General features: G+C 30.5%; 5 protein-coding genes across 5 annotated transcripts; 3 read left to right on the top strand and 2 right to left on the bottom strand.

Moving 5' to 3' along the window:
- Positions 1-292: 292 nt before the first annotated feature.
- Positions 293-916, top strand: HELRODRAFT_158911 (hypothetical protein; the record flags this gene model as incomplete). Its single annotated transcript, XM_009010866.1, has 2 exons — positions 293-445; positions 545-916. 2 exons carry the CDS (start codon positions 293-295, stop codon positions 914-916), a joined length of 525 nt encoding a protein of 174 aa, XP_009009114.1.
- A 5,721-nt stretch (positions 917-6,637) lies between these two features.
- On the bottom strand, positions 6,638-6,838 carry HELRODRAFT_62880 (hypothetical protein; the record flags this gene model as incomplete). The annotated part of the gene is made up of 1 exon (XM_009010867.1): positions 6,638-6,838. A coding segment is annotated over one exon (201 nt), but the record flags the coding sequence as incomplete, so codon positions are not given.
- Positions 6,839-10,511: 3,673 nt separating this feature from the next.
- On the top strand, positions 10,512-15,204 carry HELRODRAFT_158915 (hypothetical protein; the record flags this gene model as incomplete). Its single annotated transcript, XM_009010868.1, has 6 exons — positions 10,512-10,613; positions 10,714-10,813; positions 11,455-11,616; positions 12,330-12,510; positions 13,752-14,389; positions 15,179-15,204. The coding sequence occupies 6 exons, from the start codon at positions 10,512-10,514 to the stop codon at positions 15,202-15,204; spliced, it is 1,209 nt and encodes a 402-aa protein (XP_009009116.1).
- Positions 15,205-16,093: 889 nt separating this feature from the next.
- HELRODRAFT_158916 (hypothetical protein) lies at positions 16,094-16,735 on the top strand (the record flags this gene model as incomplete). Its single annotated transcript, XM_009010869.1, has 1 exon — positions 16,094-16,735. The coding sequence occupies one exon, from the start codon at positions 16,094-16,096 to the stop codon at positions 16,733-16,735; it is 642 nt and encodes a 213-aa protein (XP_009009117.1).
- Positions 16,736-21,200: 4,465 nt separating this feature from the next.
- On the bottom strand, positions 21,201-23,589 carry HELRODRAFT_105309 (hypothetical protein). The gene is made up of 2 exons (XM_009010870.1): positions 22,983-23,589; positions 21,201-21,587 (listed from the first exon to the last, which is right to left on the bottom strand). The coding sequence occupies exons 1-2, from the start codon at positions 23,509-23,511 to the stop codon at positions 21,343-21,345; spliced, it is 774 nt and encodes a 257-aa protein (XP_009009118.1). The 5' UTR covers positions 23,512-23,589; the 3' UTR covers positions 21,201-21,342.
- Positions 23,590-24,349: the final 760 nt, after the last annotated feature.

Consider the following 24,349-nt stretch of genomic DNA (forward strand, 5'->3'; position numbering starts at 1 on the left):
ACAAATCCTTGATGATAAAGAATTAAACATTATGCAAAAGACCATAAACATATAATTAAGTAAATTGGTTCTCAAGCTTTCTAGCGCAAATTGGCATGTAAATTTAGAACAATCAATGATGATTGATGATGAGAAAGCAATTCGCATGCATTTAATCAATAGTGTAATTTAAATTTAAAAAAAAAATAGAATTTTATTTCAAGGTTTCTTTGTGTATTAATATCATATAAAAAGTTTATTGGCATGGACTTTAAAGTTGTAAAAATTTTAATCGTCATTTTATTCTGTTACTATGGAAATTATTGAAAATAATAAAGGAGGTCAGAAATTGTGTTTGGAAGGGTATATGTATACAAAAAAATTGAGTAGAGGAGCAACGATTCGTTGGCAATGCTCTAGAAAAACATTTTTCAACTGTTTAGGAGCAATTTCAACAAACATTGAGGTAAATAATCAATATATCTTTTTATTTGTTAATCTGATATATAAATATAAATTCATTTCAATATATATATATATTGTCTTTACTAAATTATATAATTAGATTACTGAAATAAAGTGTCTGAAAGAACACAACTATGTTTCAGAACCCGAAGAAATTGCAAAAGCGAAGGTTTTGAATGAAATGAAAAAGACTGCTATACTATCTTCTACGGCCAAACCGAGCCAAATATATGCAGACGCTTTATCGGGGTTAGATGAAGAAGACAGAGCAAATGTAGGCCATAAAGATCACGTGACAAAAACAATTAGAAACCAACGCCGCAAAAATATTCCAATTGAACCATCCAATACAGAATTCAAAATACCAAAAGCTTGGCAGATGAGAGAAGGCAACGAAAATGTCATCATCTACGACAGTGGAGCCAATCCATTCAACCGGATAATTGTTTTTTCGACATTCGTGCAATTATAACAAATGGGAAGAAGTACTAGGTAGTTACATTTTATTTATTTAGGAAGAATGCGGCTTATTAAATTAATTAGTTACTTCGAAATTGAAGTTCCATCTGTAATTAAACCACTTCGCTTATTTTTGATATATATTAACTATTATATATTTGCAGATGGTTTATGGATGGTAATTTTAGCTTGTCTCCAAATATTTTTCACCAACTGTACTTTATTAGAGTTGCCTATCTTAACCATTATGTAACATGCGCCTATGCCCTAATGACATCAAGAAATCAGGCGTCATATGAAGAAGTTTTTAGGGCAATTAAAGATAAGGCGCAAGAACACAACATAATTTTGGCTCCAACCACTGTTATGTTAGACTTCGAAATTGCCCCCAGACGTGCCTTACATGATATCTTCGGTGCAAACGTAGAAGTTGTAGGATGTTTTTTTCCATTTGACACAGTCAACATGGATAAAGGTATAGTTGCATGCTTTGTTAACTATTTTTAATCAATTGTCATTTTGCCTGTTTGAATGAAATTTTGCTATGGATTTTTTATTTTTTATTTATTTGTTATCTCAAATTCAGATAGCAGAGCTAGGTCTAACAACCATTTACAAAAAGAGGGATGATGTTAGACATTTTGTTGGCATGCTAGATGGCCTTGCTTTCTTGCCAATAAACCGTTTGTATGATGCCCTCCAACACCTAGAAAGGAATATTCCAGATGTACCCGGACTAGAAAATCTTTTCATTTATTTCGATAAAACATATGGTAGAGGGCCCTTCAGGAACAACAACAACAATAATAATATCAACCAAATTAGGTTGATCCGAATGCCTGCTCTATTTCCGCCCGAAACATGGAACGTTTTTACGATAACATTAAATGGTCATGAAAGAACTAATAACGTTTGTGAAGGTTGGAATAATAGTTTCCACAATTTAATTGGCCATTTTAATTCATCGTTATGGACTTTAATCAGTGCCATCAAAAAAGATCAAACATCTGCTCTAACATCTATTGGTCAAATTGACCGAGGAATTCAAATAAATAAGCCGAAAAAACGACAGTCAAAATATTTCCAAGAAAGAATGGAACGATTGTGCAAAGACGTTAGAGATGGCCGAAGATCTACATTGGAGGCTTTAAGAGCCATAGGACACTGTATTGTGTTAAATAGGAAAAATTTACCAATGATTTAAGTGTATTTTATGCGATAGACATTTATAGAAATATTTTTTATTTGTCATTGACCTCTAAACATAATTTTTAAAATGTTTTTGAAGGTAATTTCGTTGAATAAATTTTTTTTTTAAGACTTTTTTCTTGAAGACTTTTTTTCTTGAAGACATTTTTTCTTGAAGACATTTTTTCTTGAAGACTTTTTTTCCGAAGATATTTTTTCTGAAGACTTTTTTTCCTGAAGACTTTTTTTCAGGGATTCGTTTTTTGAGAGGTCGTTAATGTGGAACTTTATCAAATGCTTTCGCGAAGTCTATGGAGTTTTCACTGCCAACATTGTCGTATACTTCCTCAAAGAAACCCAAAAGATTGGACAAACAAGAACGCCCCTTCATGATCACGTGCTGGCTGTTTTCTGTTATTTTGTAGTTCGCCAGATAATTAACTGAGTTGCTCTTCACTAATATACATGTTAAGCTGACTGGTCTGTAGTAGCTGGTGTCGTACCTGCTCCCTTTCTTGAATATTTCTCCAGTCTCTTAGTATTTTACCTGTTTTGATTTATTCTATAAATATTTCAGTAAGTGTTGTTCCAATTTCATTTCTCACTTCTTTTAAGAATTTGTGGTGTAGTCCGTCTATTCCAGAAGTTCTGTCTTCCTTCAGAGATTCGAGCGTCTTTGCCACTATATCTTCAGCAATATCCACGCTGAGTATTTGTTCTTTGTTTGTCATCAACAGTATTATAGGGTATGGGATGCATGCCATGTTTTCTTCTTCCAGTACAGTATTTCCGCAGTTTCCCTGTCATCTGTGACAATATCGCCTATTCATATGATTGCTTTCAAGTAAAGAATTTAATGAACAAAATGAAAAAAGTATTTAAAAAGTAAAATTTCATGACAAGATTTCTACTGAAGTTTATATAAGAAAAAAATACAGTACAGGATTGATTTTAATTTTACAGCAAGCTTTCCATAATATTTTATTAAGCACTTTTTTAAAGGTTTTGTTGTTTACTGAGTAAAAGTGGTGTTAGTTTGAATTGTTTGTTCAATATTATTCTATGTAGACAACTTACGCCTGGCGTGCTAAGGTCTTACCGAGTATTTATTATGTCCGTTATTTATACTTATACTTAATACTAAATAATGATGTATACGTCATTAAATGATGTGTGTGCATTTTGCAATATAACTGTTATAACGATATAGTCATGTAATATCTGCCATGCAAGTGCAAGGAAGAAAGAGACCGTCTCGACGTCGAACATTTGAAAAATTTGAAGAACAAGACACAATTTTAAAGGCGGCAAGAAACAAGAAACCGCGTTTGTTGAGTGAACTTGTTGGCAAGGGTAGTTCATTTTTTTTTAAATTTTAAAGCCAACTGTTTTTTCTCATTAATTTTAAATTCAATTAACTAGTCATGAGAATTATAATTCTGAAATATATTTCCATTTTGACTTGATTGATGAGAGAAGTTGGGAAGTTATCAGGTTTTTGTTCAGTGGAGCTGGAGAGGGTGAGAGAGCAACAAGGCTTCCAATTCAGTTATGAATTTAAGTTATTTGAAATAACAAAGTCTCTTACATCTTAATTAATTAATGGAGTCTTTGTATTTTTGCATTATCTTTTTTATATTATTATTTTATTATATTTATTTATTTATATATTTATACTAGTTTATTATTTATTTTACATCTTTGTGAAAGAAAAAGATATTATATTTTTTCATTAGTTATTCTCGATTCTATTTATTGTTTTTTTTTTTATTATTTTATTTGTTAATTATTAAAAGTGTGTTGATATTGAAATATATAATATAATATAATACATTCTACTTGCTTTCAGTTTCAAAATATAAAATTAGTTACAAATGAAGTCTCTAGTTTTTTAAATTCAGATTTTAATTAACTTATTTCCAAACAGGCTATCTTTTTGACTCATGCTATTGGTGCACAGATTGCCTTCATCTAAAAAATTTATGAAAAATTTTACTTTCTCAATTACCTTATATTAATTAAAATATACAATACACTCAATAAACAAAAATATACAATACACTCTTGCATACATTAAAACCAAAACACACATGTATATATATATATATATATATATATATATATATCCATTTGTTCATTCATGCAATTGTATAAAAAAATATTATGATTATTATTATTATGAAAATCATTATTATTATTGAGATTATTATGCAGGTTCCTTATGTGTGATTGATATAATATATAATATAATATATATATGTATATAATTTATACATTTATATATTATAAATGTATAATTGATATAAATATACATATTGTATTACAAGTCTTACAAAATGAACTTGCATAATAATCTTTTTAAGCTTTGCATAGACTGCATTTAATGTGGCATCAGCACACAACAAGAAGGAACGTGACACTTGTACTGCACACACTGTCACAATATGTTTTGAATATAAAATCACATCGGAAAACATAAAACACTGTAAGATAATATAAAAATTGTTTTTTTTTAATTGCTGAATTTAAAAAATGTATGAAAATCTGGTTGGGCACCACAAAAATGCTTTTAAAACATCATTAACAGTTTCTAACTACTAATAGATATACTTAGATATTGTAATTTGAAAATCTAAATCCTATTCAATTATTTATATGCTGATGTTTTATATTTAATTTTTTTGTGTATGGTTCACAGAACTGGCATATTACAAGAACTCTGATATATATGACTTATTTTTTTCTTGTAATACAAACATCATTAGCCGATTATTATCAAAACCTTTATGCCATCAGAAGATAATGATATAAAAACAAACATTTGTATTGACTTTATGATCTTACTGACATTTGCATTATCTTCTGCTAAGTTAAAAATGTCATTTTGTTTTCCAAATGCAACTTGATGTTCTCTTTTAGAAAGCTATTTTGTTGTTACGCATCATCATGATAATTTGTTGATTTTATCACATTTTAATGCCAAACAATGTTTGTATTTTTCTATAAATTATATCTTAATTTGAGGTTTGCCTCTTGATGTTAAAGACAACAGAGGCTGGATAGCCTTGCATGAAACTGCCAATAATGCAGATTTTGATTCATTATCGATACTTTTAGCAAAAGGTTTGTTTGCATGCTTTGGTAATATTTATTTTTAAAATGGATTTTTCATAACTTGTTAGGTTTGTTGCTACTTTTCATAATTTTGTCTATGACAAAACATCTTGGTGTTGACTAAAAATAAAGAATATTTCAACTAACTTAATCTGTGTATCCCTATGTCTTCCTGTGACAGTCTGTGGCGGCATGCGACAGTTTGTGGCGACATATGACGGTCTGTTGTGGCACGACAGACTGTGGTGATATACAATTGTCTGGGGTGACACACGACAGTCTTGGGCGACATACGACGGTCTGAGACTGCATACGACAGTCTGTGGTGACATGCGACAGTTTGAGACACCATACGACGGACTGGGACAGTATACAACAGTTTTTGGCGACATTCGAAAGTCTCTGGCGACAAATTACAGTGTGCCGACGTAATTTACAATATATATGGGTGCATACGACAGTCTGCGCCAAACGATTTAACGATTTTGAGAATATATAATGTAAATAAATTTAGTCATTTTGTAGTGTACATCCGATGGAGAAACACATCTGAATACCTATTTTAATTAAAAGCATTTAACAATAACATCCTTTGCAGCTAGATCATAATACAGACTATTATCCAATAAACTTTTAAATCGTTTTCATTAACGGAAATTTTTTAAAGAAAAAAGGCGTTTTTCTAACAGAAGAAAAATTACAAGTTTAGAAATTCAAACAGACAATGCTGGTAATGAAGACAATAAAATTTAAAAATTGGCGATTGATATACTTTTGGAAAATTTTGTCAGGAAATCAAGGACTTGTTTTTTTATCTCAGATTCTGTGACTATTGGGAAATTTGACAACTAATCTGTCAGCGAAAGTGTATTTATTTGATTTGTTGAGCGATTGTTTTATTTCATCTCTCTTATTGTGAAAGAATTTCGTATATTAATCCAGGCGTCAAATTATGAAATGTTTTTATAACATAACTTAACATAAAATAATAATAAAAGATGCGAACTTTTATTTTCTAAGTTTTTAGTTTTTAGTTTTTAAGCCCCCAGCAGAAAATTTACGTAAAAATGGTAAATGACAGCAAAAAAGGAAACACAAAAATACTTATAAAATAATCTCAAATGAAAGTTAAATTCATAAGTTATAAATACATATTTAAGCATCAAATGCTAAAATAACATTGAAATACATAGCATACGAATCTCAAGATCGGTATGAATTGGCCTACATATATGATAGGCCCTTCCTTCATATTTGATAGACAAGGCCGTATTTAGAAATTGTGTTCGGGGGGATTAAAATTTTTGATTTAAATCATGTTTATTTTAATTTTTATTCAAATTTACAAATGAAAATGTTCAATAAAAAAAAGGAAAAGAAAATAAATAATAATTACTGTATATTACAAAACCATGTCAATTATAAAAACTCATCACAATACAATATTGCAACGACGGCCACTTTTTGAAAATTTGTCCATAACTTCTTGAGGGTTAACCGTGATTTCTTTGTGAATGCTCAGTAGAGCGAGCCCATTTAATCTTTTTCCACTTGTTGAGTTCCTTAAATAAGATTTGATTCTTTTCATTGAAGAAAATGATCTTTCTGCAGTTGCGGTTGAAACTGGTAGTGTTGCTTATATGCGTAATAGTGCTTTCACGTTTGGAAAAAATCGTCATTACAGGCTAAAAAAGATTCAATTGCTGTTGATGGTTTATCTACGATTTCTGAATTTTCCCATTTTTTTTGCCATAATAAAAATTCAGATGCTAAGACATCTGCATCAGGCAGTATTGAGCTATAAAAGTTTCCACATTTTTTGACATATTTCATGATTGAAATTTCTTCCGTAGCACATTGATTTTTTGAATTTAAACATTTATTAGGCAAAAACACTTGTAAAGAAGATATCAGATTAGCATGGGTGATAAATCTTTCTTCTAGTTGTGTGCAGATATGATCTAAAAAAGATAAGAACATCACTCGTTTATAATATTCTTCAGTGGTTTTTGCTGGAGTATTGTCATGAGCAGTTTGTATTGATGTTACCTATGGTAAAGTAATGACTTCGCCATTTACAGAGTGAAGCATTTCTTGGGAAACCAAGAACAAACTTTTGAAATTTTCTTCCACTTATTGCTGCAGCTCCATCATAGCCTTGACCTGGTGAGAATGAAGTTGTTGATAAAACAATATTGAATTTTGATTCAATTGTTTAAAAAATAAATAAATTCATACCTATTAAAAATTGTTGGTTAATGCCGCATGCCATTAATCTCTCTATCAAAGTGGCTGCCAAACTTCGTCCGGTTAAATCGTTAACTATAACAAATTCGAAAAAATCCTCTTTTAATACGCTGTTATCCAAATAGCGATAACAAATAGTTAGTTGCTCATTATTAGTTACATCGGTTGTCTCATCGGCAAGGAGACTAAATGAGCAGGCAAAATTAATCTTTTTTACTAATTGTTCTTGAATTAGTTCACCACAGATATGTATAATCGAGTTCTGTATAGCCGGGCTAGTATACAAAGCGTTTTAAGCACTTGAGTTTAGATGATTTTCAAGAATAATATCCACGGATGAAACACGAAATTTCAACAAAGCCCTGAAATTTCCATCATTGACATTGTTGTGTAAGACTAGACCGACTTCATCCGAACCTCTTAGTGCAATTTCTTGACGACTACAAAATATTATTGTTTCAATAATAAGAATCAATTTTGCACGATTTTCTTGGGCCTTTCTCAAGACTTCTGAATCGATTAACTTGGTTAAAGATTTTTGTCTCCCTTCAACCACGGAAAGAATGTTTTCAGCCATTATCACTGATGTTTTGTGGTATTCAATGTTTGCATGTGCTTCAAACTGTTCAATGGCATCTTTCCACCTATTAAAAGATACTATAAAGCCAACTTTTTGGTTAGCACCTTTCCCCACATGTTCCCTACCAAATATAACACAAAATTTACAAAACGCTCCCTCTTTTTTGTCAGAGTATGAAAGCCAGGAAAATCGTTCAAGCCAACGCATTTGAAATTTAAGACGCCGTTTAGGCTCAACAGAAAATTTGTAAGTTTTAGGAGGCGTCCACAATGACTTCAACACAATTTCTTTTTCTTGATCCGTCATTGAATTTCCTACATAAATACCTATATTATGGAGATTGGTTGCAGTTTGAACTGAACCTGAAGGTTGGGGATCATCCAAAACTGCTTCATCTACATTTGCACCTGTTTTCAGTTTTGATTACGTTTTAATATCTAAAATGTTTATTTATGAAAAAATACATTAAATTAATTGTTAAAAAATGTTTGATATTGCGTAAAAGTTGATCATTTTAAAACTAAATACTTGTATTTGTATTAAATTTATTAGCGAAACTAGTTAGATAACAAAAGAAAAAGATTTACTAACCTAATTATTTTCTTTTACGATTTTCTTCCTTTTCATTGCCACAAAAACTAATATTATCGTCAATATTTTTATTATTGTTCTTAAAAAATTTCATCAAACTACTTTGGTTAAACATTCTTTTTCTTTAAATTAATTATAAATATTTTATAGCTTTAATTTGTTTGAGTACCTAGCCTAATATTAAAATGAAAGGAAACCGCGCTTTTTTTTAAACCAAGTATAAAAAATTATATTTAATAACTTCATTATAGAATATCTTTGGTATAAAACATCGTCTCGTCTTGTGAAAGTCGTGAGTTCGATTCATAGATTCGGGCAACCTACATATGTTGACGGATTAAGTGCATAAACATTCTAATGATCGTGTGATTTGTTTATTTGTGTCATTGGAAATGGATTTGAACTCTATTAAAGGCATGTGATTGATTTTATATAAATAATGGAAATTATAAGAAAATACAAAAGCTTTATTAAATATAAATATTTTAAAATCACACACGTAATTTTTACTTCATTTTTATTATTTTCGTAGTTTCGGGAGGGGTTTGAACTCGTAAACCCCTCCCCCTTAAATACGGCCTTGTTGATAACCTACGTGAAAATGCCTGAAAATATAAGAAAAAACGTGAGGTTTAAAAGAACGTGAGATTCAAATAAAAATTCATTGAAAAAACTAGATACACGGATAAATAAATAAAATTAATCAAAAAATATACAAAGAAAGAAACGAAATTACGCGACAAGTAGATGACGCAAATGTACGTTTATTAAGAATTAAGACAGTAAAAATATATTCCATCACAAAATTACACAAGTTGAAATTTAAATTAAAAATTACAATCATTATTTTGTATCCTTATTTTTCTTCTTCTTTCTCGTGTCTTATCCTTTCAGGACATTGGCGACAATTTACCTCCACAAAACCCGATTTTTAACATTTTGTAAGAGTTGAAAGAGTTCAACAAGAGACACAAGGATTTTACGAATTTTATTCGTTTTTGATCGCGATCTATTTTTATTTCCCTCACCATTATTTTGGAGAACATTTTTGATGATCGTAGTCATGCACGCTTTCGTTTTCCAATTATTTCGTTCTTTCAGAAAGAGATGATTACCTCTAATTCAACTATTTATTAAAATATGATTGCACGCTGACGCAGCCACTTCACTTACAACAAACACATAAATTTGATTGAGCCATTCGTTAAATTTCCATTGCAATTTCATAAGTGATTCGAATCTTCGAAGTAAGAGACGATAAGTTTTGAGGTGGTTCAAAAATGATTATTGCTGGCTAAGCTAAAGTTTCAAAAGTTTCTTTTTTATAAGGTGATTAGCATTCAACGTTGTGTTAACGCTCAATTATTTCGCTCAATTATTCATCTCTCAACTGAAAGTGTTCAAATTATTGCATCGTTGTGTTTTAATAAATGAATTTTAATGCTTCCAGGTGCAACATTAGTTAACACAAAATCTCACGATTGTGTTACGCCACTTTATTTGGCCACGCAACAAAATAGTGTGAATTGCGTTGAGTTATTGTTGAGTTTCGACGCCGATCCAAACATTTTTCAGTTTCTTTTGGAGACTCCCCTAATGGCTGGTTGGTTTTCATTTTTGTATTATATAGTCTTTTGAATAAAAATTGAACATAGATTAAGGTTTCATCAGCTATCAAATTATTTTATTCATTTGATTACGTTTTTGGTTTGGATGAAATAAAATAATAAAATGATTTTAGTTGACGATTAAGCGTTATTTGAGTCTTCTAATGACACGTTGACTTAATCAAACGCTTTAATTTTTTTAATTTTCTTTAACTTCGTTTTGGTTTTTCAAACAGACTTATGATAACTGCCACGGTCTGCTCCAAAAGAGCTGTTGCAAAATGGAACAATATTTGGTTTCAGTTGATGGTTTTTCTTCCATTGCCTCCAGACTCTTCCACGTGTACTTTCTTTTTTGTTGGCTTCTACACCAGATGTTGGAGGTTATTACTTCAGATACAATATTCAATTTGCCTTTCTTTTTTTCTCCATTTTCCTAAAGACTGACGACGTTATGTTTCATCTGATCCCACTTGGATTTAGGTCCCCATCATTACATTGAATGCATGTATGTGCGAGCCCATGATTAAAAACAACGGTCATAGAAACCACCATTTTGTCCCAACTCGCTTGTTAATGTTAGGTTATAGGTCTCGTGTTTGTTACGTATATGCGAATACGCATTTTTCTGTTATTTGTGAAGTGTGTCTTTAAAATCTCATAAACGTTTTTTTAGAGTCGCTTCGATATCGCTCATCTCAAACTCGGATGGCAAACTATTTGCAACATCAGGCCTTAAACTACAAAATTTTTGAAATTGTCGACGCTTCATCCCATTGTACCTAAAAACTCTTTTTCCGATCGGACCTCACATGTTCATACATTTTTTGAATGTGGGTATATTCATGTCAATGTGCATTTTTACACTGTTTTACATTTCTGACGTTTGCAAATTAATATCGGTTTATTGATTGATTGGATTGATCGATCGATAGATTGATTGATGGATTGATAGATTGATTGATCGTTTGATTGATTGATTGATTGGTTCGTCGGTCGGTTGATTGATTTTTATTTTTTGATTTACGCTCATTCATCTAATGTTGACGATTAAAAAGCTGATTTCAGCTAAGTGAAGTAACGGCCACTTAATTTTTTTAATTTTTATAGCTGTGGTAAATGGAAACAAATCAATTATTAATCTTCTATTAAAATACAATGCCGATGTTAACGCGCGAAAATATGATGGATGTACTGCATTACATGTTGCCATAAAAAACAAAGATGTGGAGATTGTCGATTTACTTCTAAATAATGGAGCTGATATTTCCGTTAGAGATGAAAATGGCTTAAACGCCATAATGTATGCTCTGTGTGATGCAGAAGTTGATCATTCCATTCTTAATACTCTTCTGAATACTGATAAGGTCAACAAATCTTTCGAAGGTAGATTTTGTTTATTTTGTTTTGCAATTACAAATTTAGTTTACTGGCGGATCCTAGTTTGCATTTACATGTCAAAACCATTTGAACATTTCTCAAATCAGTATATTGCAATCTTTATAGAAATTGAAATTTCTATAAAGATTGCAATATACTGATTTATGAGATGAAGAGAATGAGGTGGTGATTGTGGATTGTCTAAGAGAGAGGAGAGAGAGAGAGAGAGAGAGAGAGAGATTAACAAAAACTCAAATGTTAAAAAGAAAAAATTTTTTGGAAAAATCATATCTGCAAGACTTGAAGAAAAAAAGACTATGATGGTGTTAGATGCATTATTTTGAAATGGTTTGGTCACAAAGGAAAATACGATGAAGGCGATTGGATGAAGAAATGAAACCTCACAACGTAACATTTAGAATTGTAGGACCGAGGAAGAGTAGTTGATCGGAGTTCATCTTGGAAAAGTGTTGTCAGAGGATATCAAATCATTTGGATAGAAGCCGGACATGGCACATAATGGAGATGATTGGAGAAGATGTTTTAAAGTGTGCAATCATGCAAAAAAGCATACCCTTGGCTTTCAACAGGTTTAGGTTGGTCGCTTGACTTAGAACAAGCAACTTTAAACGCATCATTTTCTTTACTTACTTTTTTATATTAAAATTTATCTATCAAGTTTCTCATGAAATTGTTGTCAACATTGAATGCATTTTCAGCGTTACAAAAAACGGTGAACACACCAGCTTATGACGGAGCAACTGCATTGTATCTTGCTGTTCAGATTGCTTCTAAAGAAATTATGCTTTTATTGTTATCAGTTGGTGCAGATCCAGATTTGGTTTTACGAGATGAAAAGTTGGCTCCTGTCCATGCGGCAATAGCTCTTGGTCATATCGAGTAAGTTTCTTCTTAGTTCAAAAAAACAAATTTTCAATAAATGTTTGAAACATTTAATAAGTTTATTGAAGATGAATTAATAGAACAAGGTTGCAGTAGGTTTCTAAAAAATTTGCAAATCATGCTAGATTAAATAAACTTTATTCCAAAAGTAATTTTTTATCACGTTATTGTGAAAGCTCTTTAGTTTTTAAAACAATCTCGTTTGAGACAACACAATTGTTCATTAAGAACGGTTACTGATAAGTTGTAAATCTCGTTATAGCCATTAAAATGAAACAGCTTGTTTTATTCCAAGCTTAGACATCGATGGACGAGTAGGTTCATGCGGTAAAACCGCTTTTTCATATTGCGGTTGTTGTTGGCCAAGATACTATCTGACTGAAAGTCAAGTGTTATGGTATGTTTTGTGCATACGATGAAGGGCTTACGCGTAAATACAATGCATGTTTTAATTCAACTAAGTTAGCAGGAACGATTCGTACGTAAGCTGTCAACTGCGTGATAATGAACAAAACTAATACAACGAAAATGAAATATCGAAGCAGCAGTGGTATTGATTAATGATATTTGGTATAATTGAAATGTTATTATTACGACAAATTTTGTTTAATCTCGACAATGAACTCGGAGACATGTTTTTTTGCTTTGTGCTGGTTCTTCGATTGGTTTTAGTTTTAAAATTTTAAAAAATTTTCATATTTACTTTCATTACAATTTTTATAAAATTACAATATTTAGTGAGTATTTTGGATGGATTAGCGTAAAAGAAGAAACGGCTTAATTAGAAGATAATTTTTCCATGCTGATTAAAAAAGTGTTTCAGCGAGCTTATATATTTGTTTGATACTTGTTATAAGGTTAAATCAATGAGAGTATTATAAAATTATCAATAAAGTCTCTACATTATTTTAAAGTTGATTGAAAATTTGAACACAAATTTTTAACATTTTCTGGAGTCGTTTTAAAAAATTCCACTTTGACTTCGGCTTCTATAAAACTTAACGATTCTGGAAATAACCTCTGACACCTTGCTCGTCAGTCTTCGGTGAATAAATGCTTCAAAAACAATTTACTTCATCTCTAATCTTTATTTGATCGAATGATGTGGCTGTGTATTAACTTTTTTTTTATCGTGCAAAGATTTCAATCATATCTATGTTTCTTTGCGTGACAAATCAAATATGATTTAAAAGTCAACTAATTTTAACAAGTAATTTTATTATAAACACATTTTTCAGGTTAGTTGAACACCTTTTGCCAATTACATTAAATTCTACCTTACTTAGGCCCGAATCCAGTCCTATTTCCTTGGCATGTGATAATGGGAAAAGTGAAATGATTAAGTTTTTGATAAGCCATCCAAAAATTAGTTTAACGGAAACATTTCCACTTCCTGGATATTTTTGTATTACGCCTCAATCACCTTACTGCACAATTTCTTATTTAACAGAAGCTATAATGAAGGATGCTGATTTGGAAATAATAAAAATGCTAGTTCAGAATGGAGTTCCAATCAGTTGTAATAACAGTTCAGAAATTCCTCCTTTTTATATGGCTATTTACAAAAATAATGTACAAGTGGCGTCTTACCTCTTAAAAATTGGTGCTAGCGTGAACGTTTATTTGAATGAAACTATGTTTAATTACAGTTGGGTGGCCTCTGATAATCTTCAAGTCATCAAACTGATCCTTCGTCATGGTGCAGAATATGATAGCATTTTAAACTGTAATTTATCGGACATGTTAAATATGCATAAAGATAAATTTTTCAAACCAAGACTGAAAACGGTCGTATCTGTAATATGTTATTTAACTAACAAATTGCCACACGGTAGCGAAGAATGCCTTGAATTACCATTATTCCAACTGCTGCCAAGTAAGTTTAAAAAACTTTTAATAAAAGATACATACATGAGCTTAATACAATTTTAATTTCATTTCAGAATCTCCGCGATCGCTGAAATGTTTGTGTAGGAATGTTATCAGACGATGTTTGTTCCTACCTTCATATTCTCTTAATTTTGAAAGATTGAATCGTTTGATGCCATTCACTTTGACAGATTATGTTTTAAATTTGAATGATATTTTATAGAGTCCATTTTTTCAAATTTCTCACATCTACTAGGATCAAACCAATTATCAAACTTTTTTTTTTTTTTTCCTTGAAAAAATTCAAGTGTGCCCTCCTAGGTTCTTCAAAAAATAGCAGTGTGTGTTAGAAATCTTGGTTCCGGTTGATTTGATTCCCAATTCCGTTCAAAGTCAATTATTTTTTAAAAAAATTTGAACGGAAAAACTCCGACTAATGGGAATTGATGAAAAAAAACTTCAATCAAATAGATTAAAAAATGCTGCAAGTTTGAGAGCAAAGCACATTTGTAACATAAGTCGTCTTATAATGTAGTGAGAGACCGGTTATAGTGCAAAGGATCCAGACAATCACATGGTGAATTTCTGCTAATGCTGTCTGTACGTTTTTTTGTTTTAAAATATTTAAGGATGCCAACGAACATTGGAGTGATGGTTAGTCAGTCAGCTTCTGAATTTAATCATTTTTTATTAGTAAAATTTATCGAGATTAAACTTTTTTGGCTTACTTATTTTTGGAATTTTATTTTCAGCTAGGAAAACTAAAAAAAAAAAAAAATTACTTTTCACCTCAAAGAACAAAGTCACATCCAACTTGTGTAACTCCAAAATTTTCTGAAAAGTTTAAATATAAATGGAAGTTTATATGGAATAAACGTTTCTAGAAGACAAAAATTATAATTCAGCTGGCCATATAAGCACTATTCATCATACGGGTTATATATTTTATAAAAAAAATCATTTTAAAAATTTTTTTTAATTTAAAAAAATGGATGCACGCAAAATTAATGGTCGACCACCATCTACATGCGTTGCTTTGGTACATGAAATTAAATAAAAACAAAAAAAGGAATGCTCTGCGTTATCTATATTTTACTTTAGACCTCAGTCTTCAAAACAATAATATTAAAGATAATGATAATCATCGTCGTCATGCATACAAGAAAATAGCACAACAATAATAATTCATCGGTTATCGTGAACATTATCGTTTTTATTTTTTTTTTGTGTTGTTAATTTATGTTGCGTTGTTAGTATTAACTTTATATTGTCAACTTTATGTTATCTTCATGTCATTATAATTTATATTTCAACTTTGTGTTGATACTTTTCTGATGTCAAATTTCCAGGCATCTAACAATGATTATATGATTCAACCAATAAATTGCATGTCGCAATAAAATTTTATTGCTAGATTCACTTTATTAATGATGCCAATAATGGTCATTATTGATAACTTGGACAAAGTGTCAAACGAGCCAGGTGATAGTGACAGCATCAACTAAAGTTCATGTGTTAAACCATACTTTGCTTATTCGTATATAAGACCGACCTCCAACCGAATGTGTCAAAAGATCTATTGCTAATCTATCGCTTTTAACATCATAAGAATTTCGAAAATATTGTTTAATTGTTCTTAAAATTAAATATTTTCTACTATTTTGGAAACAATTTTTGATAGCAAAACATACATAAAATACAAAAAATTGAAATGGGTAGATATCACGCAAAGAATGATTTTTACAAAACTGCGGCAAGGAGGACAGATGATGTAGCCGCCAGAAGAACTGAAAACGTAGGGGCTAGAAGTACAAATAGCTACGGAGTTAGAAGAAGAGAAAACGTAGAAGCAAGGAATACAGAAAACTATGAAGATAGGAAAAGAGATAACTATGTAGCTAGAAGAAGAGATAACTATGTAGCTAGAAGAAAAGAAAACGAAGCAGCTCGCAGATCAGATTACTTCGAATTTAATGGTGGTGACAAAAGACTTAAAAGAAAACGAAGCTACGAAAAAAATAAACAATCATCATATGAAAGACAAACAAAAAGACGAAAAGAAGAAGATATCAAAACAACCAAAATGAATGAGGAAGCCAAGATAAAAAAAAAAGAAACTGACAAGCAACTTGAAGATGGTGAGATAGAAGACGAAACTAACTACGACAATGCCATATCTCTAATTCCATTAAGATGTTACTACGATCTTGATGTAAGTGAAGATGGTGAAGTTTTTGAAGATGAGATCCTCGACGCGAAACCACTTAAGAAGACAACCATTGATGACATCGTTAACGAAGTTCGAGCTGAAATTCAAGCGGAAACCGACCAATTATTTGAGGGATTGTTCTAGAAATTATAATGAAATTTTATTTTTATTATTTTGTGAAGTTCATTTTTTAAGTTTCATTATTGATTTTTAATATGTGCAATTTTTACAATTAATTTGTACGCTGGTATTTACTACAATAAAATGATTTATTTTAAAAACTGGCTTTGTTTTGTTTTAATCTGAAAATAAATAATTATTGAATAATCGTAATTAATATTAATGATTTATTTATATTAATTATAAGTAATAATAGCATAAATTAAAGAAACAATAATCATTTTAATATAAATGCTTTACATTATTTTAAAGTTCATTGAAAATTTGAACACAAATTTCTAAGCGTAAATTATAAAGCCATATTTTTCTTTATAAACAGTTTAATAATTAAGGTAACAGAGAAGATATTTCAAAAATAATTGCGATATTAATTTGGGAAAGAATGCCATTATTATTAAAACTTTACTATTAAAAATACAAACATAATCTTAATAATACAATTTTAATTTCATTTCAGAATCTCCGCGATCACTGAAATATTTGTGTAAGATTATTATCAGGTGGTGTTTGTTCCCACCTTCTTATTCTCTTAATTAATTAAGATTTTGTTTTAAATTTGAATGATATTTTAAAGAGTCTTTTTTTCAAATTTCTCAATCCACTAGATTAAACCAATCAACAAACTTTTTTTATTTTTTCCTTACAAAAATATCAAGTGCGCCGCCCTAGGTTCTTCCAAAAAAAGCAGAGGTCTTGTTCCGGTTGATTTGATTGCAAATTCGGTCAGAGTCAAAATATTTTGAAATAATTCTGACGGAATAACTCCGACATGTCGGAATTCCTCAAACGGCAGAAACAGAGAAAACAAGTTGTTATCAATATGTCAACAATAAACTGTTTTCAAAACCTCAGATTACCAGTCTGCGAATTAACATTAACAATGTAACTAACGATCCGGTTGTGATGGCTAATGCATTTAATAAATATTTTTCATTCATTTTCTGCGCGCGTGTGTGAACGGATAGCCGTGTGTATATAATATAGGTATGCAAAGACATTTTCGTTATTCAATGAATGACAATTCTAAAAATTATAACGTGATTTTTTTTTTAATATTTCGTTCGTCTATTTGCCATTTTGTTTAATTGAAAATTATTTTCTTTTTTTTCTGGACCGGGTAAGTGGTCCTTGTGGCCCTCTGGTCAGTAATGTAATGAATAAATAAATAAAAAAATAAATAAATAATAATTCATCGGAAAAATTTAACAGTATCGTTAGCATTAACTTTTTGTCGGTAGGCTAACATTAACTTTTTGTTAAAATTATTATGTTAACAACACAATGTTAATACATTGACTTTATAATGTTAAAATTAACTTTTGACTTTGCGTAGTTAATTTATGTTGCGTTGTTAGTATTAACTTTATATTATCAACTTTATGTTATCTTCATGTCATTATAATTCATATTTCAACTTTGTGTTGATACTTTTCTGATGTCCAATTTCCAAGCATCTAACAATGATTATACGATTCAACCAATAAATTGCATGTCGCCATGAAATTTTATTGCTAGATTCACTTTATTAATGATAACTCGGACAAAGTGTCAAACGAGCCAGCTGATAGTGACAGCATCAACTAAAGTTCATGTGTTAAACCATACTTTGCTTATTCGTATATAAGACCGACCTCCAACCGAATGTGTCAAAAGATCTATTGCTAATCTATCGCTTTTAACATCATAAGAATTTTGAAAATATTGTTTAATTGTTCTTAAAATTAAATATTTTCTACTATTTTGGAAACAATTTTTGATAGCAAAACATACATAAAATACAAAAAATTGAAATGGGTAGATATCACGCAAAGAATGATTTTTACAAAACTGCGGCTAGGAGGACAGATGATGTAGCCGCCAGAAGAACTGAAAACGTAGGGGCTAGAAGTACAAATAGCTACGGAGTTAGAAGAAGAGAAAACGTAGAAGCAAGGAATACAGAAAACTATGAAGATAGGAAAAGAGATAACTATGTAGCTAGAAGAAGAGATAACTATGTAGCTAGAAGAAAAGAAAACGAAGCAGCTGGCAGATCAGATTACTTCGAATTTAATGGTGGTGACAAAAGACTTAAAAGAAAACGAAGCTACGAAAAAAATAAACAATCATCATATGAAAGACAAACAAAAAGACGAAAAGAAGAAGATATAAAAACAACCAAAATGAATGAGGAAGCCAAAATAAAAAAAGAAGAAACTGACAAGCAAGTGGAAGATGGTGAGATAGAAGACGAAATTATCTACAAAAAGGTCATGACTATAATTCCATTAAAACGTAATTACAAAGATTACAACCTTGATCTTAAAAGAAAAACGAAAAGACAAATAGAAGAAGATGTAAAAACATCCAAATTGAATGAGGAAGCCAAGATAAGAAGACAAGAAGAAACTAACAAGCAACTGGAAGGTGGTGAGATAGAAAGCGAAACTAACTACGACAATGCCATATCTCTAATTCCATTAAGATGTTACTACGATCTTGATGTCAGTGAGGATGGTGAAGTTTTTGAAGATGAGATCCTCCACGCGAAACCACCAAAGAAGCCAACCATAGATGACATCGTTAACGAAGTTCGATCTGAAATTCAAGCGGAAACAGACCAATTATTTGAGGGATTGTTCTAGAAATTATAATGAAATTTTATTTTTATTATTTTGTGAAGTTCATTTTTCAAGTTTCATTATTAATTTTTAATATGTGCAATTTTTTGAATTTTTGTCGTTTTTTAGTTTTTTACAATTTATAGTGGTGGTGGAAAACTTTAAAAAATTTATCGCTATACAACAGCGATAACAGGCGTCTTAAACAATATTATTAAATTATTAAATTATGTTGGGATTTGAGGTTTGTGGCTCCTTTTTTGATCATAATGTCTGGCTAACAACTTTTTTAAGACGAGCAAGGCCTCGCGGGCCGCATAAAATAGCTTCGCGAGCCGCATGTTGCCCGCGGGGCGTAGTTTATCCACCCATGCTCTAAAATATGCTATATATGTAAAGATAATTTCAATTGTGCACTAAAATGGAAATGAAAATTAAATAATTTTAACGCAATCAATTAATAATTAATTAACAACAATTATAAAATCAATAAATAGTAATATTTTATTATATGAATAAAACTTGTTTCACAAATCGAATCAATCTCGAATTCACTTTTCATTGGATGCCTGAAATCGAAATAGTGAGTCAGAGCGGAGTGTTCTACGTATAAACACGCAGTCAATGACTGACACTCGCGCGCACACACACACACACACATTTGTTGAATAAATTTGAATTGATATATATATATATATATATATTTTAAGGTGAACAAGGCCTCGCGGGCCGCATAAAATAGGCTTCGCGAGCTAATTCTATATATAATATATATATATATATATATATATATATACATATATTATATATGAAAGAGTATGTGTGAAAGAGTGTACATTGTTATATCTATCTAACACTTATTCATCTGAAATTTTATTTGATTTGAACGTACATCTGGTTCTTGAATATGGTAACCATTTCACCAAAACTTCCGTTGTTGTTAAAATAGAAAAATTAATAATAAATAAAATTAAGATACTATAAAAGTATAAATACAAAAAGTTCTTAGTTGTTTTAATAAATTATTACGTGAAGATTCAAATTTTTAGCAATTGAGTTATTTTTTTGGCATTTTACGTAATTTTAAATTAACCATCATACAAAATTTTATACATTTGTTTTAAATCAATCAATTTCATTAAAAGTATAATGTAGGTTAGTTGATCGGAGAAAAATCTTAGATCGGTACTGGGTAATCCAAAAAATGGTAAACAAAGAGTTAAAAATAAATCTAGTAGCAATGTAATATTTTTCCGTTGATCAGATGCAACATTGTTTCCAAGATAGAAAAACTGGGGTTTGGAATGCCTATGCACGAAAAAAGTCGTCAACCTTTACACTCGTATTTTTGGCGCCCAGAAGCAAAATTGATGATTGCTGCCCGGATAGGTAATGTAAAATTAATAAAATACATTCATAATCACTTTTCTAAAACTATTTTTTTCTTCGTTCCTATCATTTTCGCCCAACATTAAAATTGTAAATTTTCAGTAATCTGAACTCTGTGAAGTTTAGCAAAAAATTAACATTATAATTGCTTAAATGCCTTTATTTAACGTGTGGCCAAATAGTTTTTAAGAAAAATGAAAAAACAGATCGTTCTTATCATTTTGAGCCGCACCGTAAACTAAGATCCTTTTATTAATCACCAAATTGTGATGAATTTTTATTGCAAATATTATCACTCAAGTTATAAAATTTATGTTAAAAATATACGCACAACTAACAATTAAAGAAACTGATTTTTAACAAATTGTTAAAACAAATTTAACTTCTCATTTTTTTGAAAAAGAGTAATTTCGGCCAACCCTGCCCCACATCATTGCTTTGCAAATAACGATAAAATGTTTTAGAAACTCATTTATAATAAAATCACAAATTAAAGATGTTACAGATTTGTTGCATTTAAAAAAGGATCAAACAAATTTATATTCTCAAAGAAAGTTAGTATCAATAATTTAGATGTTCATGTTATTCAGTGCTTTTGAGTTTTATGCTTTTTTTGTCATTATGTAAATTGGAATGGTCTTTAAGATGTTTTTGAAGTTCAACTGATCTCGTGTACGTTTTGCCGCACAATTGCTGGTTGCAGACGAAGAGCCTGTCATCGGAATGCCAGTGCAGATGGGCTTTCAGATGAGATATCTTGCTGTAAACCTTGCCGCAGCCTGGAATGTGGCAGTTGTGAGTGCATGCATCCTTTCCCTCACTCATTCCTGTTTTTAGAAAAAAAAATCAAAATATTATTTCACTTAAGAAATGTTATGTGAATAACACTTAACTAGAATGCATTTATTGTTTATGAATGTTAAATTTACAATATAAAAATCAATCTACTTTGAGAGTTCATTTTTTTATCGAACGTAAGGAAGGAATGATTTGTATAGTTTATGTGGTGATAACGTCGTCCACATAACGCACCATGAATAAAGAAAAAATATATACTGTTACCATAGATATAGAAACTCATAGATATGGCGCACTCGTTTTTAAGAGAATATTGTTTAGTTTTTTTTAGGTTTACTTTATTACTGTGGCATAACTGTTCACGTGTTATATCGTTATCAAATTATATTGTTATGAAATTCAAGTAAAGTGTAAATATAAATAAGCAAAAAATGTGTTATCATCAGTTATCACCAAAATATATTTAAAATTAAAGTTTTATTATAATTAATAAATTAGTTAATAAATCTAATTATTTACTTTTACTACTACTACTAATAATAATAATCATATTCCTTATCATCCTCATAGTGTAAAAGCTTTGAACACTCGGCTTTTTTTATCCTTTGGTGATCTACAAACCTCAAAAGCGACAGCGACTTAGCCATGCCTGTTTTTTTCGGCAATTTACTTTGACGATAAAATACCTTCTTTTAGTGCCTGACACAAGCAAAAGTGCTTAAATAATTTAGCGCTATTAATAAAAATCTTAGTTTTAGAACTTTTATTTAAAATCCTAAATAATCCGGTAACCATAGACATCTCTTATGATCTTTCATCATTATCATATATTTTTAGCAAACTTATCCCAAATCAATAAATTGCCTTATTATATTTTCTCTATCATGAACTTTATGTAAAAGCACAAACGGTTTTGACCTAGTAACTCATTCATTATAATTTGTTTGGCACCACCAAGTGGGAAATTGTAGCCCATTGTATAATGACACAAAAAATTCCCAATTAATTTAAGTTCGATTTTTAATATGAAATTCCACAAGATATATTTGTACATATGATTTTTTTTATCATTAACTTTATGCTATTCGAACGAAGGAGGCAAAAAGAACCGTTTATTGTTCATTAAACTTAGCAAATATTTCAATAATCCATTTGTGTCTTCAATTAAATATCGTGGACGGATATATTGTATGCGTATAGGTAAATATAATGTTAAATGTAAAAATATAAGTTAAATCTAGAGTTCTAATTTTTCTAGATTAACAAAACTGGTAAAGTGCAAAGATAAGTATGTTAAATTATCTTATATCCTATTAGAATCAACATGTTATATTAGTTTATAATTCCAATTTAAAATTGCATTATCAAAATTTTTATAAGAAACAATGTCTTAAAAATCAAAAGTAGTTCTTTTGATTACTCACCTTCATTTTTGACAACCTTGCAATTTGGACAATCGCAAGAAATTTTTGCTGTTGTAGAATTTACCTTTCCTTTATTATTGGGCAATCCAATTTTCATACACGCCGAAGAATGAAGTGAAGTGCAGTTAGACGTGGTAGCATATTTGTTGATGTTTTGTTTCATTAACTGTTCGAAAGCCGAGTTTGGTTGCCAGGAAGTGACTTCGTTGAACTGGGCCATAGTTGAGCGAGATAATGCGTTCAGTGACAAATTTGTATCGTAAGAGTGCCTGATATCTTTTGAACTTATGTGAACTTGGTGAGTAAAATTAGGTGGAGGCCTTGATGTTTCTCCGTAGTTGAATTGTGTAAAAATTACGGGCTTAGGATGAACAAGCGAAGCAGGTTTGCTCGCTAGCTCGGGTGAATAATGATGAAGGTCTCTATATAATCCATTTTTATTTCCATCCTCAGTATCTTCTGATGAAAACGTTTTGAAAGAACATTTGTCATGTCCATCTTTGCCGCCATTCATGCTAATATTTTGCATTTTTGCAATAATAATATTTCTTTCAATAAAAAATTTGAATTCTATTGTATTGAATATACAAATTTTTTAATATTCAATTATAAAACGCAAGGAGCTATGGATCAAAGCAAAATTTCAGACATATATAGAGTATTGTTTCAATGTTTTACGTACACTGACTCGTATAACAAACGATTGGTGGTCAATTTTTAATAGTCCCTCCCACCATTGTACGAATGCTTGATTGGCACCGGAAACTATCCGAAATTGATACTCATCAAAAACTTGAAAAGAAAAGGTGGTTAACACACAAACACACACACGCGCGCGCGCACACGCACACACATGCTCACATATACACACATGCTCACATACACATAAAGGAGGAAAGATATTTGAACACACTCACACACATATGTATATATATATACATTAGAAAACGAAAAAACGAAAGTTTGTATGCATGTGAGTCCATCGTGATACTTAGCAATTAAGTATTTGTTGGAGTCATCACGAAATTGCCAATGTGTCAAGCCAGGCCTCTAATTATCTTCATTGTTTATGCATCGATTATGCACTGTTCTAGTTAACTATTCTTAGTTCTTGCAACTGAACGCTTTTTTAAGTATTAAATTAACAAGTTCCAAGTCTGAACTGCTGAATTAAAAATAGAATCTTTATTAAAACTTTATGTTTTTTTATTTTTTTCAGAATATCGTTTCAACGAGCGGCACGCACAAACGCTGCGAGGAAGCAATTAAGAGATGAAAGAATGCAAATTCACTAAAGAACGTGTTGCGCACAATGGTCAGACCATCTTTCACTAGATCGCCTGCGGGGCCGGTTTTCTTTCTTTCAT

This window comes from Helobdella robusta (assembly GCF_000326865.2).
Source record: "Helobdella robusta unplaced genomic scaffold HELROscaffold_1, whole genome shotgun sequence".
Taxonomy (NCBI): Eukaryota; Metazoa; Annelida; class Clitellata; order Rhynchobdellida; family Glossiphoniidae; genus Helobdella; species Helobdella robusta.